Source organism: Diceros bicornis, chromosome 17 (assembly GCF_020826845.1).
Source record: "Diceros bicornis minor isolate mBicDic1 chromosome 17, mDicBic1.mat.cur, whole genome shotgun sequence".
Classification (NCBI taxonomy): domain Eukaryota; kingdom Metazoa; phylum Chordata; class Mammalia; order Perissodactyla; family Rhinocerotidae; genus Diceros; species Diceros bicornis.
Genome location: NC_080756.1, coordinates 58265245 through 58292805, shown reverse-complemented (window position 1 = coordinate 58292805; position 27561 = coordinate 58265245). Strand labels below are relative to the sequence as shown.

General features: G+C 50.8%; 1 protein-coding gene across 5 annotated transcripts in view; it reads left to right on the top strand.

Moving 5' to 3' along the window:
* TSPAN9 (tetraspanin 9) overlaps positions 1-27561 on the top strand; it is a 198412-nt gene that overhangs the window by 37846 nt on the left and 133005 nt on the right. The window contains exon 3 of one of the 5 annotated variants that reach the window (XM_058559042.1): positions 13802-13845. The exons of 2 other annotated variants lie outside the window; for them this stretch is intronic. In XM_058559042.1, coding sequence (XP_058415025.1) covers positions 13842-13845 — 4 coding nt within the window. In that variant the 5' untranslated portion in view covers positions 13802-13841. Of the gene's footprint in view, positions 1-8988; positions 9118-13801; positions 13846-14799; positions 14872-27561 lie in introns of those variants that run through there. 2 more of the 5 variants (XM_058559045.1, XM_058559041.1) reach the window with 2 other exon arrangements.

Here is a 27561-nt window from a genome sequence, read left to right as displayed (position 1 = left end):
AGTTCAAACAGGATGCCCCTGGGGCCTGGGGACAGGATGCAACCTTGGCTGGTCCTTCACCTCAGGGAACAGCTCAGTGCTTTGGACTCAGCTGGTTAAACCCGGCAGAACCTGCCTAGCACTGGCTAATTAGTGCCCTTGTGTGGCAGAAACCCAGCAGGCCAGCTGGAACTGGGCCCCCTCAGCCTGGGGACCCTTGTCCCGGGGGTGGCCACAACCTTCCTTCCCAGCCCACTCTCCCACCTCACCTGCCACCCAACCATCCTCTCTCCTCCAACTACACCAGCCCACACGGCCCCAAGTACACTCCCTTGCCTTCTGGCCTGGCTTCTTCTGCTCAGGCCTTCCCTGTCCCCTCTCGTTCTCTCTACCTGTTGATATCACCTCCATCCTTTTGTGCCCAGTCTTCCCTTACCACCCAGCCCGGACTGGGATAGGTCAGGGGACTGAGCTTGGCACCGGGCCCCGTCCATGGGGCATACTCAGTATCAACTGAGATGCAAGGGGGTGGGGGGAGGAGGAGCACTGCCACAGACCAGTGGGTCAGTTCACACTGAGTGGGCCCCGGCCCCTGCCTGGTGTGGGGTGGGTGGGCTCGCAGTGAGTGGGCCCTGGCCCCTGCCTGGTGTGAGGCCGAGTTCTGTGGGTGAAACAGAGGTGTGCACACCACACTCATTTGAGGGAGCTGCCCGTCACAGTTGTCAAGACCAGCACTCATGAGGGCCAGTGGCAGAGCTGTCTGTGATAAAGTGAGTCTGTAACTGCGAGAGGCTGCTGGGGTCTACGGAACCTCGGCGCGACTCCGAGGGTCTGGGTCCAGCCGGATTCTCGCCGCTGGCTCATTGCAGATCTTGGGTCAGTCACAGGCCCTCTCTGAGGTTTGTCATTAGTAGGAGAGAAGGCTAGGTGGATCTCCTGGAGTCCCAGCTCTGCTTGTTAACATCCCCCATTATCCAGAGCTTTCTGTGTGTGTCAGGCAGTGTGATGCGCCCGGCAGGCCTAATCCCATCTAATCCTCCCAATGCCAGGCTCTTTTTGTTTTTTTTTTTTAATAGTGTATGAACCTTATTTTTTTTTTTTATTGATGTTTTAATGGTTTTTAACATTGTGAAATTTTGGGTTGTGCATTTTTGTTTGTCCATCACCATATACATGACTCCCTTCACCCCTTGTGCCCACCCCCCACCCCCATTGCCCCTGGTAACCACAGTACAGTTTTCTCTGTCCATGTGTTGGTTTATATTCCACATATGAGTGAGATCATACAGTGTTTGTCTTTCTCTTTCTGGCTTATTTCACTTAACATAATACGTTCCAGGCCCATCCACGTTGTTGCAAATGGGATGATTTTGTCTTTTTTTATGGCTGAGTAGTATTCCATTGTATATATAAGCCACATTTTCTTAATCCAATCGTCAGATGAGGGACACTTAGGTTGCTTCCACTTCTTGGCTATGGTGAATAATGCTGCAATGAACATAGGGGTGCATAAGCCTCTTTGGATTGTTGATATCAGGTTCGTTGGATAGATTCCCAGTAGTTGGATGGCTGGGTCATAGGGCATCTCTATTTTTAATTCTTTGAGGAATCTCCATACCGTTTTCCATAGAGGCTGCACCAGTTTGCATTCCCACCAGCTGTGTATAAGGGTTCGCCAGGCTCTTTTATTTGTCCTCATTTTACAGATGAGGGTTGAGAGCTGAGGTTGCAGTCTAGTGGCCCCCTGTCAGATCCAAGCCACAGATGTATTTTGTTGGGGCCCAATTGATGTTACTGTTTATTAGAACCAACATTTAAACACTGAAGAGGGGCCAGCCCAGTGGTATAGTGGTTAAATTCGCGTGCTTCGCTTTGGTGGCCTGGAGTTCGCGAATTCAGATCCTGGACTCAGCCCTACACACCACTTGTCAAGCTGTGCTGTGGCGGTGTCCCACAGAAGATTGGTACAGATGTTAGCTCAGGGACAATCTTCCTCACCAAAAAAAAGAAAAAAAAAAAAAACCACGAGATTTCACAAAAATAGAGATTTCCGGCTTATAAAGTGGAAAGGTCTAGTTATAATGAGCCCACACTGCCCAGTGGCAGCATTGGCTGGATCTGAGTCTGACCACCATCTGGAGGTGGGGCCTATGCTTTCCTCTGTCTTGGCACAGAGTGGGAACGTGCCTGTATACCCAGGGGGCATCACTAACGCTACATTTCCTACCTGGCTCCTGTAGACACTTGAGTTTGCAAACTTCGATTTAAGGATGCGATGTAACTTACCGAATGGGTCACACAGCTGTTCGGTGTTGGCGGTAGGAGTCAAATGCAGCTTTCTCTGACTTGAACCATGAACCACCCTGCTGCTTTTCTGAGTTATTTCTAAATCTCAGCAGGGACGTTTGGCTCCTCTGTTGGCACATAGAAGACCCTGGTCAATTCCCTAGATAAGGAATTTGCAAGAATCCCTCTTTAGCCTCCAGCCCTGTCCGCATGTGCTGTTGCAGTGAGGGGGTATCTACCTGCTCGTGTTGTAGTCCAGAGACAACTGTCTCCTTGCCGTGTGGTATGTCCTTTTCAAATTAATTCAGACAAAAAAAACTGTTTTTTGTCTGCTGCCTGTTTTCTTGAACCTTGGGTTCTATGTACTGGCAGGTTGAGCCCGGGAGACCCCACCTCCCCGCCCCTAGGAAAGTTGCCAAAATGCCACACAAAGAACTTGTATTCTGCCCCAGGCAAAGGGAGGCAGGAAATAGGCATGTCTCTTCAGACTGTGGATGCCTTGGGGTTGGTCAGGGGTCCCCAAGGGACAGGCAGGCAGGATGCTGGTCCTCCCAAACAGGGCGGGGGCCCCGAGGGGAGCCCTGGTGGAGGTTGAGGTTTCCTGCACTGGGGTTGGTCTGTCCAGCTGTTTCCTCCTGATAGAGCAGTTGGACAATGCCACAGTGACTCAACTCCCAGCATCATCGAGGAACAATAGCAGGTTTGTCCAGGGTCAGCTAGGGAGTGACGGCTGAACTGGTCACCTGCTTCCAGGCTCCCAGTTGGGAGGAGCCAGTGATACCTTGAACCATTTCCCTGCTTGCTCTTGGTGCCCCACAGTCCTCTCCTGGTTGGGTTGATTTCAGGCTGTTGCTTTTTGGTTTCCCTGTAGCTCATCCTCACCCCCTCTCTGTGCACAGCTGATCCAGACCTTCTGTGGCTCCCTGCTGACCAGCTGCCCGCCTGCCATCCAAATCAAGCTTGGCCAGACCTCCCTTGCTCTTGGTTTGAGGTTCAGTGGGTTTGGCGCAGTCCCTGAAGGTTCTGAGTCTCTACCCAGGCATCCAGGACCTGGATGAGCTTCAGATGAGAACGACAGCTGTGTGATTCTTTAATCTTCTCCAGTGGATAGAGGATTAAGCAATTTTTTGGTGGGTTTGTTATTATGTATTATGATTTTTTTTTTAACAAAAGCTATTGTTTATTGAGTATTTTCTAGGTCCTGTCATGCTCCTTAAGCACTTTGCATGAGATATCTAACTTAATCCTTCCAGTAACTCTCTGAGGGAGGTGTCATCACCCCCACTTTACAAATGAGGCACCAGAGGGTAAGGAGCCTGCCCAAGATCTCAGATCCTTCTCATGTCAAAGTCCTATGACAAATGACTTCCCAGGGCGGGACGTGGGGTGCGTGGAAGAGTTTGAAAAACAGTTTGAGAACTGTTGATGGAAGATGAGTGGTTTGAAAGAAGCTGTGCAGGGTGGATGCAAAGGTGAGTGGGGCCGGGTCCCTGCCCTCCTGGAGTTCACAGCAGAGCAGAGGAGACAGGCATTTATCAGCTAACTGATGCGAGACACGGGGGGCCTGGTGCTGACAGTGGGGCTGCCAGAGTGGGGAACCACATTGTCGTCTGCTGCATGAGCAGCTAGCTGAAGAGACACCTCAGAAGAGAAGTGGGAAATTCCTGGCCCACAGAACTGATTCCACTGTCAGCATGATTGAAACTGGTCCATGTAGAAAATACTGAGATATAGTGCCATTTACGTCCAGAGTTGCAAAAATGCAACATCGCTTAGAATTATTTTTAGTACAGTTATTTGGAAATTTGTGTCAAGAGCCTGAGAAATATTCATTCTCTCTGACTCAGTAATTCTGTTCCTTGGAATGTGTACTAAGGAAGTAATCATATATATGTATATACATGTATATATGTACACCTCTATACATATATATCTTCATTGTAGCATTATTTATAATAGTTAAAAATTGGAAACATACCAAATGTCCAACCATAGAAGAGTCATGTAAATTTTGAGACATTCATGTGATGGCCTACTGTACAGCCTCTAAAAAAATCATGTCTTCAAAAATTGTATATGATGACTCAAGATAATGCTTATGAAAAAGTGTCAACAAATACTGTAAGATATAAAACTGTATATACTATAAATCCTATTTTTTTAGATGTGAAGAAAGTATACCCAAAATGCTAATGATGGTAGTGATTATTAATGGTTTTTGTTTTCTCTTAATGTTCTTCTGTAGTTTCTAAAATTTCTTTTATTTTGTGAGGAAGATCAGCCCTGAGCTAACGTCTGCCAATCCTCCTCTTTTTTGCTGAGGAAGACTGGCCCTGGGCTAACATCTGTGCCTATCTTCTTCCACTTTATATGGGATGCCGCCACAGCATGGCCTGACAAGCGGTGTGTCGGTGCATGCCCGGGATCTGAACCCGGGCTGCCAGCAGCGGAGTGCACACACTTGACCGCTACGCCACGGGGCCGGCCCCCTCAAAATTTCTTTAGTGAACGATAACAACAACAACAAAAATGGCCAGGACCGCCAGGTGTTTATTGCGTGGACATAACTCCCCCTTTCCCTGTAGACGAGGTCTCCAGAACTTTCCAGAGCGTGGTGTTACATTTGTTCATGGAGGCGCTTCCTCTGCCTTTAAGTTCCCTCTTCCTTTCCTTCTCTATAATCTCTACCCCTTCTGTTTTCTCCCTTAATTGGCTGTAAATTTATAACTGAAGAATGATTTTTAAAAACATGTATTGTTTTATTGGTTGTGTTTCCTGAATACTGTGACAAGAGAGACATTTTATATTTCTCACTCTAAAAGAAAACCCTAATTCAAGTTGCTTCCCACTCATGCGATTCCAATTGATTTTTTCTCTTTGTAGCTCAGATGGTCTTTGTCAGATAGAAGAATTTTCTGCTCCTGCCTTCAAAGGCCTCTGAAAGCCCAATTTAAAATGATACCTCGTTGCCATGGCCTATTAGGTAACACCACAGAAGTCGGGAGAGAGGAGGGCTTGCTGCTTCACAAAGTTTTGTGGCTGACCATAAGTTTGAAAGCGACCCCTGTGGCCACAGAGAACACTTGTAATCCTAACTCAAAAACAGCCTTTTTGTTGTGTTTTGTGGATATTGATCAGGCATGTAAGGCCCCTACCCGTGTTGTTTGGATAAATACGGCCTCTGTGCAATTCCACTCCCAACAATGAGACTTCCTTTGAGTTTGTTGTATTCAGTGTACAAAGAACATTGTATCCTGGGCCGGCCCCGTGGCTTAGTGGTTAAGTGCGCGCACTCTGCTACTGGCGGCCTGGGTTCGGATCCTGGGCGCGCACCGACGCACCACTTCTCCGGCCATGCTGAGGCCGCGTCCCACATACAGCAACTGGAAGGATGTGCAACTATGACATACAACTATCTACTGGGGCTTTGGGGGAAAAAAAAACAGAAAGGAGGAAGATTGGCAATAGATGTTAGCTCAGAGCTGGTCTTCCTCAGCAAAAAGAGGAGGGTTAGCACAGATGTTAGCTCAGGGCTGATTTTCCTCCCCCCCCCCCAAAAAAATTGTATCCTATAGTGGTTAAGAAAATACGTTTTTGATCAGAGAGGTTCAGATCCTGGCTCACTAGTACAGTGATTGTGAACCTTTCTCTTAACTTCTTAGAGCCTCACTTTCCTCCTCTGTAAAGTGGGTATAATGTTGAAACCTCATAGGGATGTTAAAAGGATTAAATTAGATAATGCGTGTAAAATGCTTAATAAAGGATCAATAAATATATGACTATTAAAACAGTAATAATTTTATTTTTGGAGGAGAGCTTCCCCCATCCTGGTTTTAGTTCTCAACCTGAGTGGGGTGGCACGCTGAGCCAGGGGCGTGGGTTCACTGGTCTGTTATCTTATGGATCCGGAACCTGACCACATTCTCTTCCCCAGTTCCACCTCAGGACCCCACCACTCCTCCTTTTGGACCTGTGAACACAAGAGGGCTGATCACTGCCTTCCTTGGCTATTTGCATTCAGTGGGGAATAAACTTTCAAAACACAGAAGGCCTGTTTTCAGATCATCTTCAAGGGGCCTTAAACACATAGGCTCAATTTCCACATCCCCCCAAGGAGTACCTTCCTGGCTTTATGACAGTCAGCTCCTTGCACACCCCAACAGGGCAGCTTGGGTGGCCGTCCTCTGTTCCTCACCGGTTAGAGCAAGACAAAACCTTTAAGGTTCAGTGGGCCATCGCCATCGCCACCAGCATATTTTTTTTCTTTAAAATTTTTTTTATTGTGGCAAATTATACATAACGTAAAATTTACCATTTTAACCATTTTTAAGTGTACAGTTCAGTAGGGTTCTCTAGTGAAACAGAACCAATAGGAGACACACACACGCACATGTATTTTATCTATCTATCTGTGTGTGTGTGTATATATGTATATATATAGAAAGAGAGTGAGAGAGGGAGAGTGAGGGGGGAGATTTATTATGAGGAATTGGCTCACGTGATTAGGGGGGCTGAGAAGTCCCACCATCTGCCATCTGCAAGCTGGAGACCCAGGTGGTGTAATTCAGTCTGAGTCCAAAGGCCTGAGGACCAGGGGAGCCGATGGTGTAAATCCCAGTCTGAGGACAGGAGAAGATGAGACGAGATGTCCCCGCTGAGACAGTGAGGCAGAAAAAAGGGGCAGATCCCTCCTTCCTCCACCTTTTGTTCTATCCAGGGCCTCAACTGATTGGATGATGCCCGCCTGCACTGGGGAGGGCCCTCTGCTCTACCGAGTCCCCCAGTTCAAGTGCTGATCTCATCCAAACACCCTCCCAGGCACACCCAGAAATAACCCTGAGTCTGGGCACCCTGTGGCCAGGCAAGTTGACACATAAAATTTACTGTCACCGGTGGTGCTGAGAACATTCACATCACCACTGTCCATCCCCAGAACTCTCTCATCTTCCAAACTGAGCCTCTGCACCCCTTAGACACGAACTCCCCATTCCCCCTCCTCCCAGCCTGACACCAGCCTTCTACTTGCTGTCTCTGTGATTTTGACTGTTCTAGGTACCTCATAGAAATGCAGTCAGTCAGCATTTGTCCTTTGAGTCTGGCTTATTTCACTTAGCATGATGTCCTCAAGGTTTATCCGTGTTGTAGCACGTGCCAGAACTTCATTCTTTTTTAAGGCTGAATAATATACTCCGTTGTATGTATAGATCACGTTTTGTTTCTCCATTCATCTGTTGATGGACATTTGGGGTGTTTCCACCTTTTGGCTATTGTGCATCATCATATTTTAAAATTAAATTCCCACCGTCTTCCTTCCCAGTTATTCCAGTGATTCCCTAGCGCATGTGTATGCACACACACACACACACACACACTCACACGACTTCGTATAATTGCAACGATGGCTGCACACCTTTAGGAATAATGTGTGTAATGTTTATAGGTGGTTTTCCTGTGCATTGGACTCATTTGTCTGTTTCCATCAGCAGGCCGTAAGTGCTCTGAGGCCAGGAACTATGCTTAATAAGTCCTTTTACCAGCTCCTGAGAGTCTGTTTTAGGAAGTGGTAAAGAATCTTGGTTAAGAGTGTGGGTTCTGAGGTCACACCACATGAGTTTGCATCCTAATTCCACCACATACTAACTTGTCATTGCACAAGTCACTTAATTTGACGCTTAGTTTGTCCACTTTTGAAATGGTAATGATGGTGGTCACCACCCCGCAGGGCTGTTATGAAAATTAAACGAGAGAATTCACGTATGGGGCTTAGCATATAAGCTTTTAAATGTTAGCGTAATAAAAAATTAAGATCTCAACATCCCTTTCAGATTTTGCCTCTTTTTTGTCCTCCTGGTTTCCTCGAGAGAGGGCTAAAGAGTAAGATGAATGGATCCCACTGGTTGGCTTAGAGTCCCAGGGTCAGAGGGGAAGCAATGCAGACCCTGGAAGTTAGAGCTCTGCTTACTGCTAGTCTGTAACTGTCCCCCTACCCCACTGCCCTCCACCTCTTCCCCCATCTGGGTGGTATGCCGGCCCTGAGCTCGCCCCAGGCCCTTGGGACTTCTTTGATGCCTTACCTGCTGCCTCTTTCCTGCATGGGCTGCTGGTCAGTTCGATGGACTCTGCGATGAGGGGAGGACTTGGGCACCACACCAACTCTTTGGCTTCTTCAGGACAGTGCTGTTGGGATGGCCAGTGGGTCACTTCCCGGCTGCTTTGCTTCCGCAGGCTGCAGCAGAGCCCCATCCGCCGCGTGCCTGTGGCTGGTCCTGCCCCCACCCAGGGCTTGGGAAACTTGAAGCCCTCTCGCCCAGCAGAGCCAGCGCACCAGCAGGATCTGGCTGAGTGTTTGGCAGGCGCTTGAAGCGGCCTGTGGTTTCTTCCTAAAGCTGATTGAGCTGGCAAAAACAGAAGTTCCTCCTTTTTTTTTCTCTGCTTAACAAAATTTCCCCAAATGTTTACTGTATCCTCTTATATTTTCTTCTTAGCGTCAGCTTCTACTTTCAGCTTTCTGGCCATAGGGAGGCAGGGAGAGGGTTCTGCTTCCTGGGACTAATTTTCTGCTCTGGAGGGACTTCCGCTTGGAAGCAGAAGGAGGAGCTAGGCAGATGAAGTCCATGGCAGCCGTCCCTCCCGTCAGGTGAGACTTAGGGTTGGCCTGTGGCATGGTGCAGAGCGGGCACCTGCTGCCTGTGTGACCCTGAGCAGCTGCTCTGTCTCTTTCAGCTTCAGCTCCCTCATCAGTGAGATGAGGGTAATAATAGTACCTGCCTGCAGAGATGTGAGGATTCAGTGAGATAATCTACACAAAATGCTTAGCATGGTGTCTGGCACACTTGGGCATGCTCTAAAAACGTAAGTTACTTCTATTTTTATTGGCAAACTTTATTTTTGCTGTTCCCAGCCATTCATTTCTCTACACCTTTTCTCTTTTTTGTCGCAACCCTGATTCCTGTAGGATCCCAGTGTCCTTGAATTGCTTCCTTCTCTCCTCTAGCGAAGCCCACTCTTAGGAAAGGGTTTCATATTGCAGCCACGTCAGATTTCCAGGGTAGAAGCTTCAAGGTCATCTGGGCCAGTCCCCATCTGATATTTGTCCTTACTGAGTGGCACCCTTGCTTCTCCTCACCTCCTTTGATGGGGAGCTCTCTACCTGCTGAAGTAGTCTACTCTATCTTTGTAATTTTCTCTACTTTTGGACAAAAAAAAAAGGATCTGAATGTTTATGGAGCCTCCTTATGTGCCAAGGGCTGGTGGGCACATTCATTATCTCACTTCATTGTCTCAACAGGCCTTGGAGCCTGTTGGTGATGTTATTCCACTTTTTACAGAGGAGGAAACTGAGGTACAGCAAGGCTGCGTAAATAGCCGAAGGTCACACTCCAGCGGGTGATGGTGGGACTTGATTGAGCCTGGACTTTCCGGAGCTACAGGCGTGTTCTCTGCATTGATGATGGTATAGAGCATGGTGGCTAATAGCATGGGAGCTCAGCTCCACTTACTGGGTGACCGTGGGCCAGTTACCTACTTTCTCTGAGCCTCAGTTTGTCCACCTGAAAATGGGGATAATGGTAGCATCTAATGCTGATAAAGCTGTTGGCACAGTGCCTGACATGTGGTGATGTGCAGGCCACGTTAGCCGTCATGCACACTGCACTGTCAGAGTTTGACATCCAGGAGGTTCCTTACCCTGGGAACTCACAGAACAAGCCCTATCCTCTGACCACTTCTGGATAGGCCCTTGGGTATTGGGCATTAGGTGTCATGTCCCTCCCAAAGTCTTCTCCACTTTTTTTTTTTTTTTTTGGTGAAGAAGATTGCCCCTGAACCAATATCTGTGCCAGCCTTCCTCTACTTTGTATGTTGGTTGCTGCCACAGCATGGCTTGATGAGCAGTGTGTAGGTCTGTGCCTGGGATCTAAACCCGTGAACCCCGGGCCACTGAAGCAGAGCGTGCCGAACTTAACCACTACGTCACTGGGCCAGCCCCAATCCTCTCCATTTTTTAAAACATTTTTTTTATTGTGATAAAACACACGTAACATAAAATTTACTATTTTAACCACTTTAAAGTGTATAATTCTGGGCCGGCCCCCTGGCTTGGTGGTTAAGTGCGTGCGCTCCGCTGCTGGCGGCCCGGGTTCGGATCCCAGTCGCGCACCGACGCACCGCTTCTCCGGCCATGCTGAGGCCGTGTCCCACATACAGCAACTAGAAGGATGTGCAGCTATGACATACAACTGTCTACGGGGGCTTTGGGGGAAAAAATTAAAAAAAAAAATGTATAATTCATTGGCATTAAGTACATTCACTGTGTTGTAAAACCATCACCACTACCTAGTTCCACAACTTTTTCACTGCCCCAAACAGAAACCCTGCACCGCTTAGACATCATCCCCCAGTTCCCCCCATCCCATCCCCTGACAACCACTATCTGATTTCTGTCTATGGACTTGCCTTTTCATTTTATATGAATAAAATCATAACGGTATGCGGCCTTTTGTGTCTGGCTTATTTCAATACTTCGCATATTTTCAAGGTTCATCCACGTTGTAGCGTGTATCAGTACTTCTTTCCTTTTTATGGCTTAAATAATGTTCCATGTACGTATATACCAAATTTTGTTTATCTGTTCATCTGTTGATGGACATTTGGGTTGTTTCTACCTTTTGGCTGTTGTGAATAGAGCTGCTGTGAACATCGGTGTACAAGTGTTCGAGTACCTCTTTTCCTTTCTTTTGGGTATATGCCTATGCGTGGAATTGCTAGATCCTATGGTAGTTCTACGTTTAACATTTTGAGGAACTGCCATAGTGTATTGGATTGTGGCTGCACCATTTTACATGCCCGCCAGCAATGTATGGGTGTTCCAGTTTCTCCACATCCTTGGCAACGCTCGTTAGTTTCCATTAAAAACAATTATGACCATCCTAGTGGGTGTGAAGTGGTATCTCTTGTACATTTCCCTGATGACTAATGATGTTGAGCATTCTCCTTCAGGTCACTTTCTCTTGACCCAGTTCTCAGGTCTTCCACCATTCTATATTTACTTTTCAAAATGTGGCTGTATTTGTCTAGATCCTGTTTAAAATGCTTAGATCCCAGGGCAGGCGTGCGGCTAGGTTGGGACCAGTCTGATGTGGTAGACTCCCACGTCACAGTTCTGGATATGCTCCTTTCTCTATCTAGTCTCCTCCTGATGGCCGCATCCCTTCCTCCCTAGTGGAGCTCCTCAGAGTGATCCTTTCATCCCAGGTGGTCACCATTGTTTCAGCCTTGACCCGCCCACTCCTGGTCAGCCGGCTCTCTCTTTCCACCTAAGTCAGGGTGGGGACAGACGCCTCCCTGCAGGATGGCACTAGCCTCCTCTTCCTCACCTTTGGGTGGTTATTAGTCTGCCAGGTTATTACTGTCTCCAGCCTGAACGTCCCTGTCTTGTCCACAGGATTAGTCTGAGAGCTCTGTAAGAGCCTTGCTTCCCCTGACACCAGTAACCTTGTTCTTGAAGGCATCGTTTTGCATCGCTTGGGTGGGTTTATGGTTTCAGGCCTATTTCTGACTGAAGAATCAAAGACTGCCCCTCAGGGAAGGAATTTCAGGCATGAATGAGCAGATGGATGCGGTATTTTGGGGGGCAGAGAGTTTGTCTCTGTGCTCCAGAAACCACTCCACCATCTGCCTCTGTGCAAGAGGCCCCACCTGTGCTGGAAGAGGCTGTGGGCTCCTTTCCTACTCTGGGGCCCTGTCGGGAGACGTGGGCCCTTCCCTTACAAGTACAGGGTGTGGTCGTCCGCCATCAATCTATCTGCATGAAGTGTTTACTTTAAAATAATGACTCAATTATTATATGAAAATTTGGTTGCTGCAAAAAATAAAATAACCTAAAAGTAATAAAGTAAAATGTTCCTACACCCACCCCAGTGCCCCTCCCAGGGAAAATCACAGATAAGGCTTGGTGTGGTTCTGGATCCTTTCGGGCTTTTCATTCCTGGCCTTTCATTTTTTCGCTCTCATCCAAGGGCAGCTCCAAAATAAATAACACCGTCAGGCTGAGTGTATCAAACAGAACAAGTTAGATGTGTCCTAGGGCAGCGCTGCTTAAAGGCTGGACAAACAGTTGGGGTTCTTGCTCCTCAGGTGGCTCTAGCTGACTCTGCTGTGCAGACTTGAATGAGGGGTACCTGGGAAGGCACCTGCGTGGGGAGGGCGGAGGACCCCAGAATCAGATTCCATGGCAACGGATTGACGAAGAGCAGGAGAGGGGACTGCCATTGATGATCACCCCCGTCACACGAGAGTAAGCCAGGTGCCGCCCAGGCGCGGTTCTGGGCTTGACACTTGCTGGCCGTGTCACTTTGGGCGAGGGCAGGTTACTGAACCTCCCTGGGGCTCTGTTTCTCACTTATAGGAAGAGCTAGCTCCTCAGATTGTCGTGAGGGTCGCACACGGAACGGTGCCTGCAGGACTTGCAGTGTCGGGCAGGCGCCCTGTCCTGCCGTGTGTCAGGCGCAGGGCTAGTGCTTCCCTTCCTTCCGCTTTGCCTGTGTCAGCTCTGCATCCACCTTGGCCTTCCTCGTCGGCCTTTCTCCCTGTGGCTAGAGCAGAGCTAAGCAAGTTGCACTGCTAAAAGTAGCAATCCCACCACCAACACATGGGTGGTCAGTGTGTTTTTACTGTATGAGTGAATGGTAGTGGGGGAGGCTCCCCCCTCTCAAGATGGGAGTATTGTGGGAACAGTTACACAATCAGCTGTTACTGGTCATTGACACATTTGTATAAATTAGTGTCATAGATATTTTGACCTGAAAGGGACCCAAGAAATGATCTTTCATTCTAAAAATGGGGAAATTTTAAGGCTCTAGGAAGGAAGAAACTTGCCGGGAGTGTCGTGCAGCCCATTAGGGGCCAGTCGAGGCTGGAGCCCAGTCTCCTGCCTCTGTCTGGTGCTCTGCTGGTCTGGCGGGAGCACCCAGCCCAGTATCTGTGAGGGCCTGCTCGCTTCTGCTCAGGGCTGCTGCTTCCAGGCGGAAGGTCGCTTGCGGCAGGAGGCTCACAGACAGGCCAGCAGACCGATGGGCCTTTTGGAGGGATGGAGGGAGGTCTGGGGACAGTGGCGCTGGGGCTTGGCATGGCAAGTTTAGGGCCCTGCATCTTCCGAGATAGGAGGTGAGAAGCATTTGGGGCTCTAGACCCAGTTTGGTCAGGCCTGCAGAGACAACCGCACAGCTTTGTGAAAGTGACAGCCAGCTGAGAGCAGGAGGCTGGATCCAGTGGGGGAGGTGGACGTTTAATCCAGTAATGAGAGTCCGGTGTGGGAGCACGGGGAGAGGGGGTTGACGTGTGGTGGAAGAGGTGGCCACGTTTGCTCAGGCAGGTGGTCCAGGTATAGAAGGGAGAGGAGGGGCAGCACGGCCACAGGCATGGCAAAGCCAGGGGCTGGATAGACGTGTGTGACAGGAGTGGAGGAGAGGCCACACAGGAGGTTCTCGTAGTCAGGGTCAGTGTCTTATTTACCTGCTCCTTCTCTGTGCCTTTGCAGCGCCTTGCCGTGGAGTTGGAGCACCATTTTTATTTCTTACATGGGTGAGTGAACCATACTCCTCTTGCTTCCTCAATCCCTGGAGGATAGCCAGCAGGCTTTTTTTCTTTTTTTTTTTTTTTTGCACTTTTTAATTTTTCTTGCACTCTCTGCTTTCTGTCAGGTTCTGCCTTACATAGCTGGTCGCTCACCACTGGTCCAGGCATGCAGGGCTGACTACTGGTCACTGAGACCTGCTGGTGGCCTTCTGGCTCCCTGCCTGCTCTTATTTGTGTTGGCCACTAGATGGCAGCAGGAAACTTATCAATTTCTCTTCCATGTTGATTTTATCCAGGTCAGACCCTTTGCTCTAGCGGATTAGCCATCTTGGATGGCACAGGGACTCTCAAATTCCTCGTGTCGCTGGTTCTGCGAGGGTACGAGGAGAGGCTGGGATGAAGCCGAGGTAGCCTAACGTCCGACTCTTCCACGGCATTCTTGAGAAGTGGCTGTCTCAGCTCAGACAGCCCCAGTGTTGAGAGGTGGCTTTCAGGAGCCCTCAATCTGACCCAGACTCTTAGCAGAGCTCCCACTATTGGGAAAGTCTTATCGTATGTCCCAGACTGGGTTTTAGTGCCTTAAAGGACCGGAAGCTGAGACCCAGTGTCACTGAGGAACACCCAGTTGCTCCCTGGGGAGTCCCCAGCTCGGCAGCCTGTGCACATATTGACAGGCAGTGGTGGAGAGACGACAGCATGAGGCCAAGGACGCGCCATGCCAGTAGTGATACGTAATAGTAGCAGACATTACAAAGCACTCACTTGAGCCCGGGAAGGCTCTGCCCCTCTGTCTATTCACTCTTACTCCTCCCACACAGCTGGCGGTGCGCGGGCTTTGAATCCAGGCAGGCTGGCTCCCGGGAGGAAGTCACCACCACTGATGGTGGTCATTCGTAAGCACTTTTCACTTTACTCAACAGTTTGCATCCAGTTGATGCGGTTCGTCCTCATCTCCATGGTCTCACCAACGGCCCTGTGTCAGGGACTGGGGTATGGCCTCTTTACAGATGAGGAGACTGAGACTCAGAGAAGGTAAGGATGTGTCCAACACCTCAAAGACGGGATGCTGACTCCGGTCATCACATTCCAAGTCCAAGGGCATTTTTGTTTTTGCCCACCCCGTGTCACCTCTCTTTTTGTAGCGAAGCAGGTTTGTATGTTGGGGGTTGGTGGGAGTGGGGAAAGACCTCACTCAATCTCAGGCTCCGAATGACTGTCAGAAGATCTACAGTCACAGCCAACACCTCTGTACCAGGAAGGGGTGTTGCAGGCGCCCTCCGGAAAGCCGAGGAGCCCAGCCTGTAGGTGACTGGGGACTGGAGGAGGGAGACAGCAGATGGGATCAGGGAGGTGGCAACTCGGCCACCCCCACCTCCTGCCTCCTCCGAGCACCCCACCGTCCTGTACCCTGAGCAGGAGCAGGGTAGAGGGCGGGTCAGCCTGGGCTCCAGCCCCGACTCACACTTTGTACTGTGGAGCTGCCAGGTGGTCACAGCTGGAGGCTTCCACCAGCCGTCATGCCATGAAGGCATGGGCTGTGGAAGGGCAAGGTGTGGGGGGTGTTCCTATGCTGGGAACTGAGTTCCTCTTGTCCTTTCCAGCTGTCAGCACTGCTCTGGGCTTCTCAGAAGCAGGGGGGCTTTTGCTGGGATCCCCTTTCCGGTTGGGCCCTCTCTGGCGCGGCACTTTCCAAACTTAGGGCAGCAGTGGGGACGGCTCCTGCCCTCCTCCTTGTCTTTTTCCCTCTCCAAGATGGGTCTTCTGAGGTCCTGGTCCTCCATCCCCATCCCCACCTGTCTGGGCACCTGCGCAGGGCCCATTATGGCCGACTCAGCTTTGTTAGCACTCCAGCAGTTGAGTGACAGGAGTCAGTGGGGAGGTGGGTGCTGGCCCCGCCTACCTCCCCGGGGCCACCTGCTCCTGGCCGCCCCAGGCCCCCACCCCTCCCCACTGGAGGCCTGTGTGCTGTCTTGACTCCCTGCTCTCCCAGAACCCTGCCTCCTGCTTCCCACCTCCCCCCTGGCTCCACATCCAGTGGGCTCTGCCGGTGGACAGCCCCCTTGGTGACTCTGACACCCCCTGCTCTGGGCACCCCGCGCCCACACCAGCCTAGACTTGGGCCCCAGGGGAGCTTTACACCTGGCTTGCCAGTTCAAAGGCTTCTGCTTTCCAGCCAGACGCTGAGGACTGCGTCTCAGGCTCCAGCATCCTGCTTGGCGTGTCCTCTCTCCCCCACCCCCCAGTTCCAGCTGCAGCTTCCTGTTGTGCTCGTGGCAGTGGGTTTGCTGGGGGCTGGGGGCTCCTTTCCCCTTGGCCTCTCTTCTCTGTATTACGTCTGCTTCCAGCCAAATACCCCTGGGGTCTGGTGAGGGAGAGATTTTTATTAATTTTTTTTCCAGGGGAAATAATTCCACCTCTTGTCACATGGATTTCTGCATTCAGCTCTTTAGGGAGCTTGACTTCCTCCCGTCATCCTGTCCCAGCCCCCTAGATGCTCAAGAGAGGGGGCAACTCTGTTTCCTATACTGGGGCTGCTGCTGGCTCTGGGGTTCAGAGGAAGGCAGTGTGGGGAGGGGGAGAGCCTGGAGCTGGGAGTCAGGTGTCTGGGTCCTGGCTTCCCCTTGTTGCTGTGTGACCTGGGTTGGCCCTTCCCCTCTCTGGGCCTCAGCTTCCCCTCGTGCACCTAAGACTGCACATGTCGTCCACAGTAGTGAGGGGGCAGTGCCCAGCGGTTCCCACTCTGGAGTGGAGAACTCCGACACGGGCTTACTAGTGTCCCCTCTGCCTGGGGTGGGGTTTGGCAGGTGTGGCGGGAGGCTGGGAGGCTGCACACCTGTTAGGGAGGAGGAAGCTCGTCAGTGCTGAGGAAGAGCAGATCCCTGCCCGGGGGCCGTGACGTGCAGGCCGAGTGGAGAAGGAAAGTCAGCTTTGTCTCCTTGCTGTTCCCACTCACCACCTCCTGCAGTGTGGGAACGTTAGAGGAAGGAGCTGGTCCAGGCCGAATCGGTCAGCGGGCAGAGACCCCTGTTGTGGACCTCTTCTCTGGGCTTGCCCCTCTCGGTTTCTTCTTTGTCTTCCTCCGTCTGCCTCCTTGCCTTTGCTTCACTTCTGTCTGGACCCCTCATCATGACCCGGGCTCACCAGCCCTGCAGGCCCCTCAGCACTGCCCCCTGCCCCCTCCCCTGTTCTCTGGGAAGGCAGGAGCTGCGTCCTGCTCCCCAGCTCGGAGCCCAGGGCCACAGGCTGGGGGCGTCCTGGGGAAGGAGCCTTCAGGCCTCTGCCACCCCACCCCTCCGTGCACACATGGTTTCAGCCCCGGCCCCCTCTCCAGGGCCCACATCTGGCCCGAGTACTCAGTTTTCTTGGCTGTAAATTGCCTCCCACTGCCCCTTGGCATCTTCTCAGGTTTCAGCTTCAGGAGTCTTTTTCTTTGGAGGGGGTCAAGGGAAGGATGGCGGCCTGGCTAGTCCCTTTGTCTGACTGCAGCCTTGGGGAGCAATCTTTGGCAGCATTGTCAGTGATCCCTCCGTCCAGGTCTTGAGTGAGCTGTGGTTTTCAGCAGGTGGCTGAGCAGAGTCCAGCTTTAACTGGACCTTTTCTGTTGACACCTTCCCCTCCTCACCTCACCCGTCAGAGGCCAGCCTGCCCCAGGTGCCCCCTTACTGTGCAGTGGGAGGGGCTTTCTCCTGGGGCTTGGCTTTTGTAGTGGGACAGCTGGGGACAGTGGGATTCTCTCCACCTGCCTGCCTCACCCTCCTTGACAGAGTTTGCAGCCTTGGGGGCTGTGGGCATCCTTCCTCAGGACTTCCTTCAATTCCGAGGCCTCAGATGGATTTTCTCTTCCCTCTCAGGGGGGGATCTCAGCCCCTGCAGCTGACCCACCAAGGGTGCAGACCATTGCGCCCACATCACCGCCCCCAGAAGCGTGGGAACAGTGGATTCCAGCTGGAACGTGGGGACTTGCTCTGTGCCCCCTTGGCTCTTGGTTCTCCACACCCCTGGGGAAGCCTTTTGTGTGGGCCATGAAAGGGCATCTCAGGGCACCTGCAAGACTGTCTAAGAGGGAGTAATTATGTGGGTGAGTGCTGCTTCAGGTGCAGGCGTGGACCAGGGCTGATGTGAAGAAGTAGGTATGGAAATGGAAAGTAGGCATTTAGAAATATTTCTAGCGATTGACACGGCTGTGACATTTTAGGATAGTGTGGTGTTTCCCAGGGGAGCCGGACAGAAGTCTTGGAATTTGGTTGTTGGAACCAAGGAAACCCTTAGGGATTTCTGGTCGAAGCTGAAGGACTTGTCTTGTCAAACAGGGTGTAGGCCAACGTGGATGTTGTTAAAATCTCCGGGAGATGCACACATGGCGTGGAGCATGCGATAGTCATGCACAGCAGGACCACCTATGGGCCGGGATGGACTGGAAATAAAGAACCTGGCACTTGCCACCGATTGGTTGAGAAGTACGGCCCTGGGCATCCCCCTGCTCACGAGGCCCTGAAAGGAAGCTTGTGGAGGGTTTCTTAGGAGAAGCTGAAGGTTTAGATTTGGTATGGGAAGTTGAGGAGGGTTGGGGGTCTGATGGTGATGGTCCGAGGAGAGTGCAGGATTTCCTGGGGGAGTCTGAATGGGGAAGCTTTGTTGTCTGGCACGGGAAGTTGAAAGGTGGTTTGGAGTTTGCAGTGGAAGGATGTGGAGATGTTTTGGGGTTAAGTGTGGGAGGGCAGATGACTGCTGTGACGTTCCATGGGTGAGGACACAGGGAAATATTGGGTTCCTGGGACAGGACGAAGGGAAGAAGGGGCTCAGTAGTGTGGACCAATGGAAGTTTGGAGGTTTGTGCTAGAACGCCAAAGAGAAATTTCGAGTTTTATGTGGGAGATCAGAAGGAAATTAGACGTGTATTGGGTAAGGACCAAGGGAGTTTAGGGTGTAGTGGAGAAGGCCAAAAGGAAGCATTGGGCCTTAGTGGGAGAGGGCCATGGGAAGGGTTGGGGTTCATAGTAGAGGCCAAAGGAGAGTTTGAGACTCTGCGTAGGAGGCCAGAGGGGAGCCATCAGATTTAGTTGATGAGGACCAAGGGGCTTTGGGGTCCTTGCCAAAGGGGAAGTTTGGGTTTTGTATTACACAAGGTGGCCTGAGCTTCCACAGTCTCTATCAGCTCTCAAATATCATGTGTCATGAGAAAGTTAAAAAAAATCTCTCAACCTGTCCACTGAAAACTTGCTCCTTGATGCCCAAATCTCTCTCCTCCAGCTTCTCCAGCTCTCTCAACACAAGATCGGCCGTGCCTGTGCTGCGGCAGCACCTGGGGGTGTCTTAACTCAGAGCCTGAAGCCCCGGCCCTTCTCAGTCTGACTCCAAATGGCTTTTCCAGTCCACTCCCCTGGTCCCCCATCATGGCCGTGACAGATGTCCCGCCTGCCTCTGGAGCATGCTGTGATGGTTCTGGTGTCTGTGCCAGCTTCCCCCTTCCTCCCGCCCCTGTTTCTGCTCCTCAGAGCCCCACAGGTCTTTCAAGGTCTAGCAGAAGCCCTGATTCTTCCAGGAAGCCTTGTGTGACCCTGTTACCAGGAGTGGCCTCTCCCTCCTCTGGTGCCTGTGGTGTGTCCTCTGGTCCTCTCAGTTGACCTTGGCTTGCATTATGGGTGGTGACAGCTCTTGTGTTCTGACCTGACTCTTCAGTGGGCACCTGTCTGTCCAACTAGACTGTAAGCACCCCAGAAGCAGGGCCTGAGTTGCTTGGGAAACACAAGGCCCCTGGTCTAAAGGTTGTTCTCTGGGTTCGGGTGCCCATCCTTAGCATTGCCCCTCGTCCTTTGCCAGCTTGGCCCAGCCTTGCGCTGTGGACCTTTCAGGGCAGCTCTGGCCTTTCCCTCTTGCAGGGACAGCCCCACGTCAGAACAAGTCACCTCCTCTGGGCAGCTGCCTATGGCTTGGACACAAGGACCCCATTCCACACCCCTCAGCAGCGGACTCATGACAATCAGCCTCTTGGGAAGACTCAGGGCTTCTCTCCTTGGGACCAGGAGACGTCTGTGTATTTCCCACCATGCCCTGGTACCCGCTTTCTCTGTCTGGCCTTTGCCCTGGTCCTTTCCTGTGTGGCCAGCACATGAATGGAAAGATCTGGTGTCAGATATGGTGCTAGGAGCTTACCATGGATCACTGCACATAGGAATCCTGTGTGATAGGTTCGTTTTATGTATGAGGAACTACCCAACATCACACCCACTTTGGAGGCTGAGAACTGGTAGCTGCTCTGCCCTGCTTCTTCTGGGTTGACACTGCTTGCCTGGCTGCCCCTCCAGGGAGCCTGCTGCCTGTTGCTCTCTCCTTTGCCCCGGCCTTTATTTTATCTTAGAGCCACCTACCCACCCACACTACTCTCTGCTCTTGGCAGCTGAGTTTCCCCTTCTTTTCAGCTGGGGGTCCCAGCGCTCTCTTTCTTGGGAACTGAATGGGGTTCAGTTGGAGTGGGCTCCCCCCTTCTCCTTTCCTTCCTCCCTTCCCTGAGAGGGCCAAGACCATTCTCAGCCTGGCCCTAGCTGTAGGAAGAGGGCTGTGGGATGAAAGGTGATATATAAATGTAAGGCGATGATTATTTATTTGACAGGGACAGCTGCCTGTGGTAAAGAATGTAATCTAGTAATCCTTTTGTGAAAATTGGATCCAAGGCTCAGCATACTGCCTAAAACAGCAAAAGGCCATTCTCCCTCCCTCCTCTTCCCTGCCCCTCACCCCACCACACTTTCTGACACACTTCCTGGCATTCCTGCGCTCATGTGCCCTGTAGCGTACGTGTGGTGGACACATACACACACACCATCTCTCTTTTGCCTTTTTGGGTTGTTGTTAACATCTTACATAACCCTAGTACAATGCTCAAAACCAAGAAATTAACATTGGTGTAATGTTATTAACTAAACCATAGACCTTATTTGGATTTTCCCGCTAATGTCCTTTTTCTACTCCAGGATCCTACACTGCAGTTAGTTATCACATCTCCTTAGGCTCCTGCGGTGTGTGACAGTTCCTTAGCTTTTTGTGGCCTTGACAGTATTGAATACTAATACATCACTTTGTAGAACTTCCCTGGCTTTGGCTTTGTCCGGGGTTTTCTTGTGATTAGATCGAGGTTATGCATTTTTGGCCAGAATACCACAGATGTGATGCTGTGTCCTTCTCAGTGCATTGTATCAAGAGGTACATGATGTCAGGATGCCTTATTACTGGTGGTGTTAACCTCGATTGCTGGAAGAGGTGATGTTGGCCAGATATCTCCTCACAAAGTTACTGTTTTTCTCTTTGTAATTAACAAATGTCTTGTGGGGACATACTTTGAGACTATACAAATATCCTGTTTTTCCTCAAACTTTTCCCACTAACTTTAGCATCCATCAGTGGTTCTTGCCTGTAATAATTATTATTGTGGTGTTTGCCTAATGGTAATTTTCTATTTCCTTTATTTCTTCATTAGTTGGAATTCACCTAGAAGGAAGAGCTGGCCCTTCTCCTGCATTTATTTATTCACTTAGTTATGATGATTATTTTTTTTTAATTTTTATTTATTTATTTATTTCCCCCAAAGGCCCAATAGATAGTTGTATGTCACAGCTGCACATCCTTCTAGTTGCTGTACGTGGGACGTGGCCTCAGCATGGCCGGAGAAGCGCTGCATCGGTGCGCGCCCAGGATCCGAACCCGGGCCGCCAGCAGCGGAGCGCGCACACTTAACCGCTAAGCCACGGGGCCGGCCCTCACTTAGTTATTTTTATCATTAAAGACTCATGACTATTTGTTTTATAAAATACATATTATATAATAAATGTATGGATATTTACTTCATTCTTTGGGTTATAGGTACAATTCAATCCCCTAGTTGATTTGTTGCTCAAATTGCTCTGCCTTTGACCCCTGGAAGCTCTTTCAGGTTGGCTCCTGTGCCCTTTGACGTGCCCTCAAGTTTTTGTGAGCACTTCCTTACTTTCTGGCCCCATGAGATACCACAGGCTCATGTTATAGTTTTCCTGCCCCAGGCCTGGAATCAATCACTTCTCTAAGGAGCCCTGCTTCCATTGCTGGAGAATGGTGTTTAGAAACCAAGATCTAGGTGCTGATGTGTTCATTGCCACTGGGATGTCGTTGCTTCTAGGTCCTTGGAGAGAACAAAATTAGGAAATATATGTATATATATGCCAACTCATGCGTACACACATACCTATCTCTATTTCTGTTTCTGTTTATCTATGTTTATATTTTAAAAATCATGAGCTTTTACTGATTTTCATTTGCTTTTAATTTGGCAGCTTGGGGGCGGGAAGGAAGCTGGGAAATCACATCAAATTCTCCCCTCACAGAGGACAGAGTCGCTGAGAGGATTGGCCTTCTGGCTGAGGTGACTTGACCAGTCAGAGATGGATTTGGGGCTACAACTCGAGACTTAGGATACCTGGGAATCACGTCTGCCCACTGTGACAGGGATCTCTGACTCCAGAAACATCTTTTGGCAGTAGGTGGATGTACTGGGTTGAATAGCATCCCCTCCAAAATTCATGTCTACCCAGAACCTGTGAATGTGACCTTATTTGGAAATAGGGTCTTTGCAGACACTATACATCAAGTTAAGATGAGGTCACATTGGATTAGGGTGGGCCCTAATCTGTTGCCTGATGTCCTTATAAGAAGAGGGAAATGTGGACACAGAAACAGAGAGAGAGAACAGCATGTGATGGTGGAGGCAGAGATTGGAGTGACGCTGCTAGAAGCCAGGGATCACCAGGGTTGCCAGCAACCAGCAGAAGCTGGAAGAGGCAAGGAAGGATCCTTCCCTAGAGCCCTCAGAGGGATCAGGGCCCTGCTAATGCCTTGATTTCAGACTTGTGGCCTCCAGAACTGTGAGACAATAAGCTTCTGTGGTTTTATTTATTTATTTTATTTTTTTAAATTTTATTTATTTATTTTTTTCCCCCAAGGCCCCAGTAGGTAGTTGTATGTCACAGCTGCACGTCCTTCTAGTTGCTGTATGTGGGACGCGGCCTCAGCATGGCCGGAGAAGCGGTGCGTCGGCGCGCGCGCGTCGGTGCGCGCCCGGGATCCAAACCCGGGCCGCCAGCAGCGGAGCGCGCGCACTTAACCGCTAAGCCATGGGGCCGGCCCGCTTCTGTGGTTTTAAGCCACCCAATTTGTGGTACTTGGTTCTGACAACCCTGGAAACTCATGCAGTGGAGTTTCTAGTGGCTGTTGCTTTCCATCCTCTGCACAGACATGGACAGCTCCTCCCAGGCTGCTCCTTAGAGATCTCCCTCTCTCACTGCTGGGTGGCCCCTGGAGGGGGCTGTCCCCATGGGAGATAAAAGCAGAGGTTTCATTAGCATGTGTTTGGGCAAATGAAGACCAAAGGGCTTGGATGTTGAACAATATCCAGTGATGATACTTGTCCCTTTCCCCTGTTCCCCAGAATCGCTGTGTTACAAGGATAATCTGATCATCAAATTGTGTTTCTTCGCATTTAATTCAACTTCAAGTCTGTCTGTCTTCCTCTGCTTCCTGGTGTAGCTCAAGGTCACCTCCTAGGAAATGCTCCTCCTTGTTTTTACACATCAAGTTCATCCTGAAGGCTCCTCCACTCCCCCCACCTGCCCTGTGGGCACAGTGCACGTCCAGCAGCCCTGGGCGTCCTTGGTGGATGGCGTTTGTTCTCTGGACAGTGAGGCCCTCCAGGAGGGAGCACATTGCCCCGTGCTCAGCACCCACAATCTCTTGTATTCGTCTCTGGACTCTTTTTTTTTTTGTGAGGGAGATCAGCCCTGAGCTAACATCCGTGCTAATTCTCCTCTTTTTGCTGAGGAAGACCGGCTCTGAGCTAACATCTATTGCCAGTCCTCCTCCTTTTTTTTTTTTTTTCCCCCAAAGCCCCAGTAGATAGCTGTATGTCATAGTTGCACATCCTTCTAGTTGCTGTATGTGGGACGCGGCCTCAGCATGGCCAGAGAAGCGGTGCGTCGGTGCATGCCAGGGATCCGAACCCGGGCCGCCAGTAGCAGAGCGCGCGCACTTAACCGCTAGGCCACGGGGCCGGCCCACGCCTCTGGACTCTTGAGATCACAGTGTCTGTCATGCCGGTTCAAGGCTGTCTCCTGTCCTGTCTTCCCTAACTGTGCTGGTCCGCAGAGCCCTTGCCTGCGTCCTTCCTTTGCCAGTGCTCTCACATGGGAAATCACCTTTTCTTTTCCTTTCCTTTTCTTCTTTTTTTTTTTTTTTGGTGTGGAAGATTAGCCCTGAGCTAACATCCATTGACAATCATCTGCTTTTTGCTGAGGGAGATTTGCCCTGAGCTAACATCTGTGCCCATCTTCCTCTGTTTTGCATGTGGGATGCCGCCACAGCATGGCTTGATGAGCGGTGCGTGGGTCTGTGCCCAGGATCCAAACCTGCAAACCCTGGGTTGCCGAAGTGGAACATGGGAACCTAACCACTGTGTCACTGGGCTGGCCCTGGAAATCACCTTTTTACGTGTATTTGTTTTGACTCACTGACTTGACTGAGAGCTCCTCCAGTCAGGGCAGGGACCCTGTTGCACCTAGAGGGTGCCTGACTCGGGTTTGTTATGGATTTTCTCCTTCCTTATACCTGGGGGCAGAGGAAGCCCCGTCTCAACACATCTTGCTGAGTTTGAGGCTGAATATTCCCAGCTTCTTATGGGGAACCTGAATCCCAGGAAGATAGAAGCGTGCCCCTCCCCCAGCATCCCGGTCGCACATATATAGCGAGGGCAGGAAGAGTAGGGCCAGGTGTCCTTCGCTTCCCCTCGGGTGTCTCTGCCAAGATATCCTGTCCTGCTCTTTCCTCATCTTTCTGTCCAGATGGCTGAGGAAGGCATGGCTGGCATCAGCCAATGTGATGTATGACCACATGGAGCTCAGAGCAGAGAGAGCTCAGACCATTAGGGGTGTCAGGCTGGGAAATCGGAAATTAAAGGCCTGGCCCAGTGGCCAGCCACACCTCCCCCTGGTGCAGTGTTCTGAAATCACCTGCGGGTGGTTCGTCAGCACGGCACAGGGGAAGGAAGGCCTCTTGGCAGGCTGGAGAGACAGATGGGCTGCAGGCACTGGGCCTGGCCCTGCGAGTGAGCTCCAGGGCACTGGGGCTTGGCGCTGAGCTCCCGTTCTCAAGCTCCTGCTGGCCCTGTCACGAGAAACTTTCTCCACTTGGACATTGTACCGTGGGCAAGCCACTGCCCCTCTTAGGTCTCAGTCTTCTCATCGTAAAATGAGAAGATTGGACCAGATGGTCTTGAGGTCTCTCTCAACCCTGACGTAGCTTGAATTTATGACCTCTGGTTGCAAGGAGAGTGGTGATGGGGTTGTGGCTGACGGCAAAGGGGCAGACAGGGCCCAGGATGCCAGCCCATTGGAGAAGGATGTCTTCCCCCAGAGCCCTTGGGAGCTGAGCTGGCACTGGGGTCAGGAAGACCTCTTGGGGACCGTGGTCTCTGAAAAGGCAGAAGAGAGGACTTTCCTTTGTCAGTAGTCCCTTGACATTCTGTTTGTCATTCCATCCACCCATCTGTCTTTCCTACAGGGATTTATTGAGCACCTACTGTGTACCAAGGACTGTGCTAGTGCTGTGAACAAGAGGAGGTCATAGCCTCCATGGAGCTGAGGTCTAATTGAGGAAGACGGGCATTAGATGAACCTTCGCACAAGCATTTAATTACCCTCAGGGTGGTTTCAGGCACCTCTGTGTGCTCTGCCCCTCTTCCTTGATTTTGCTTTTCTGTTCCCTCCACTGTCTTCCTCTTTCTCCCTTGCTTCTTCTTCTCCACTGCTTTGTCTCTACGGCCCTGCCTCACCTTTCTTTTTTTTTTTTTTGGGGAGGAAGATCAGCGCTGCGGTAACATCTGCCAATCCTCTTCTTTTTGCCGAGGAAGACAGGCCCTGAGCTAACATCTGTGCCCATCTTCCTCTGCTTTATATGGGACGCCGCCACAGCATGGCTTGACAAGCGGTGCGTTGGTGCACGCCCGGGATCCGAACCCTGGGCCACTGTGGTGGAGTGCACGCACTTAACCGCTTGCACCCTCGGGCCGGCCCCCTGCCTCACCTTTCTAATGCCAAGACCTTCTTGAGATTCTGGGCTCTGTCGGGCCAGAAACTCGAAAAGCCCTGTGTCCTGACCTTTGTGCTTATGTGCCTGGAGAATTCCCTGGGGAGGAGAGTAGCTGTGCCTGCTCTTCCTTCATCTATTGTGGGTGGACTCCGTGTCCTCTGGGGGGTGATGGATTGTAAGCTTTGGAATCAGACATTTCTGGGTTTGTGTTCAGACTGTGACCCTTCCTAGTTTACACAAGTGACTTACCTTCTCTGAGCCTTAGTTTCCTCATCTGAAAAATGGGTTTAACTACATTTACCTTGAAGCATTTTGGGGGAGGATCAAATGGGAAAATTAAGTGGCGGTGCCGTGGTGGTAACTTGAATATAGTAGGTGCTTGATTAAAACTAGCTTCCTCACTTCCTTCCCCTCCATTCAGGTTTGTGGCCCAGATGTTCTGGAGTGTGAGGTGGAGGCAGAGGAGCCCTGGCCCTCTGCAGGCCATACTTCAGTGAAGCTGGGCGGCAGGAGGGCAGCAGCGCTCCCTGCTCTGGGGCAAGGTGCAGACCTTGAACCAGGAGAGGCCAGGAGTCCACCAGGGGCTGGAAAGAATGACAAGCGTCCCATGCATCCCAAAAATGAAGCATGGTGTGACAGCTGCCTGCTGCATCCTGCCGGGTGTTGGGGCCAGGGAGACCCTCACCGAGGGGCACAGCCTGAGTTGGGGGGGCCTGCTGGAGCCACTGTCCTGGTAGTGTCTCCACTGAAGCAATGGGAAGTGGCCCCTCCCTCCTCCAGAGTTGCCCTGCCCCTTACTCCCTGTCCCCTTCCAGATTCAATCTGAGCCACCTGGGGCCTGTTCTGCCCCTGAAGAGAGCATCTGCTAGACCAGGGCTGCGATGATGGAGATGTTCTGTTTTGCATTGTCCAGTACAGTAGTCACTAGTTACATGTTGCCATTGAGCATTTGAAAAGTGGCTAGTGCACCTGAGGAAATGAATTTTTAATTGTATTTAGTTTTAATGAATTAAAATTTAAATTTAAGTGCACATAAATTTAAGTGGCTGCCATATTGGACAGTACTGTTCCACACCAACAGTTTTCACTCACAATGTTGCCACATGCTGGTGGGTCACCTTTGGTGTGAGGTGTGTTATGAATGAGTAATTTGTTCTTAGTAAGAAATTACTGAACTGTATGAATGGTTTCCATACATGTAGGGTGGCAAAGCTTGGCAGTTAAAGGGCTGGCCCTTGGGAGTCTGATTGGGGCACGTTTGGAGATGGAGTGTAGGGTCTGGAAAGGAAAGTAGGAGGGGAGAAGTCTCGAGGGCCTCATTTCTCAGGGAGACACTGCAGAACCAGGGAAGGTATTTTGATTGGCGATTCTCTGTAGGGGAAAGGGATGAAGGGGATACATCCCAGGCTTATTGGCCAAAAGGCTGAGTCGATTTTATAGGAGCTAGAGGAGAGCTGAGAGACCATCTAGTCTAGCCTGCTCATTTTACAGAGGAAGAAACTGAGGCCCAGCATACATCAGGTACCTATCATGGACCAGGATATGGTTCCTCTACTTCTAAGAATTACCCTATAAAGCAGATACTGTCATCTTCATTTTGCAGTCAAGGCAACCAGA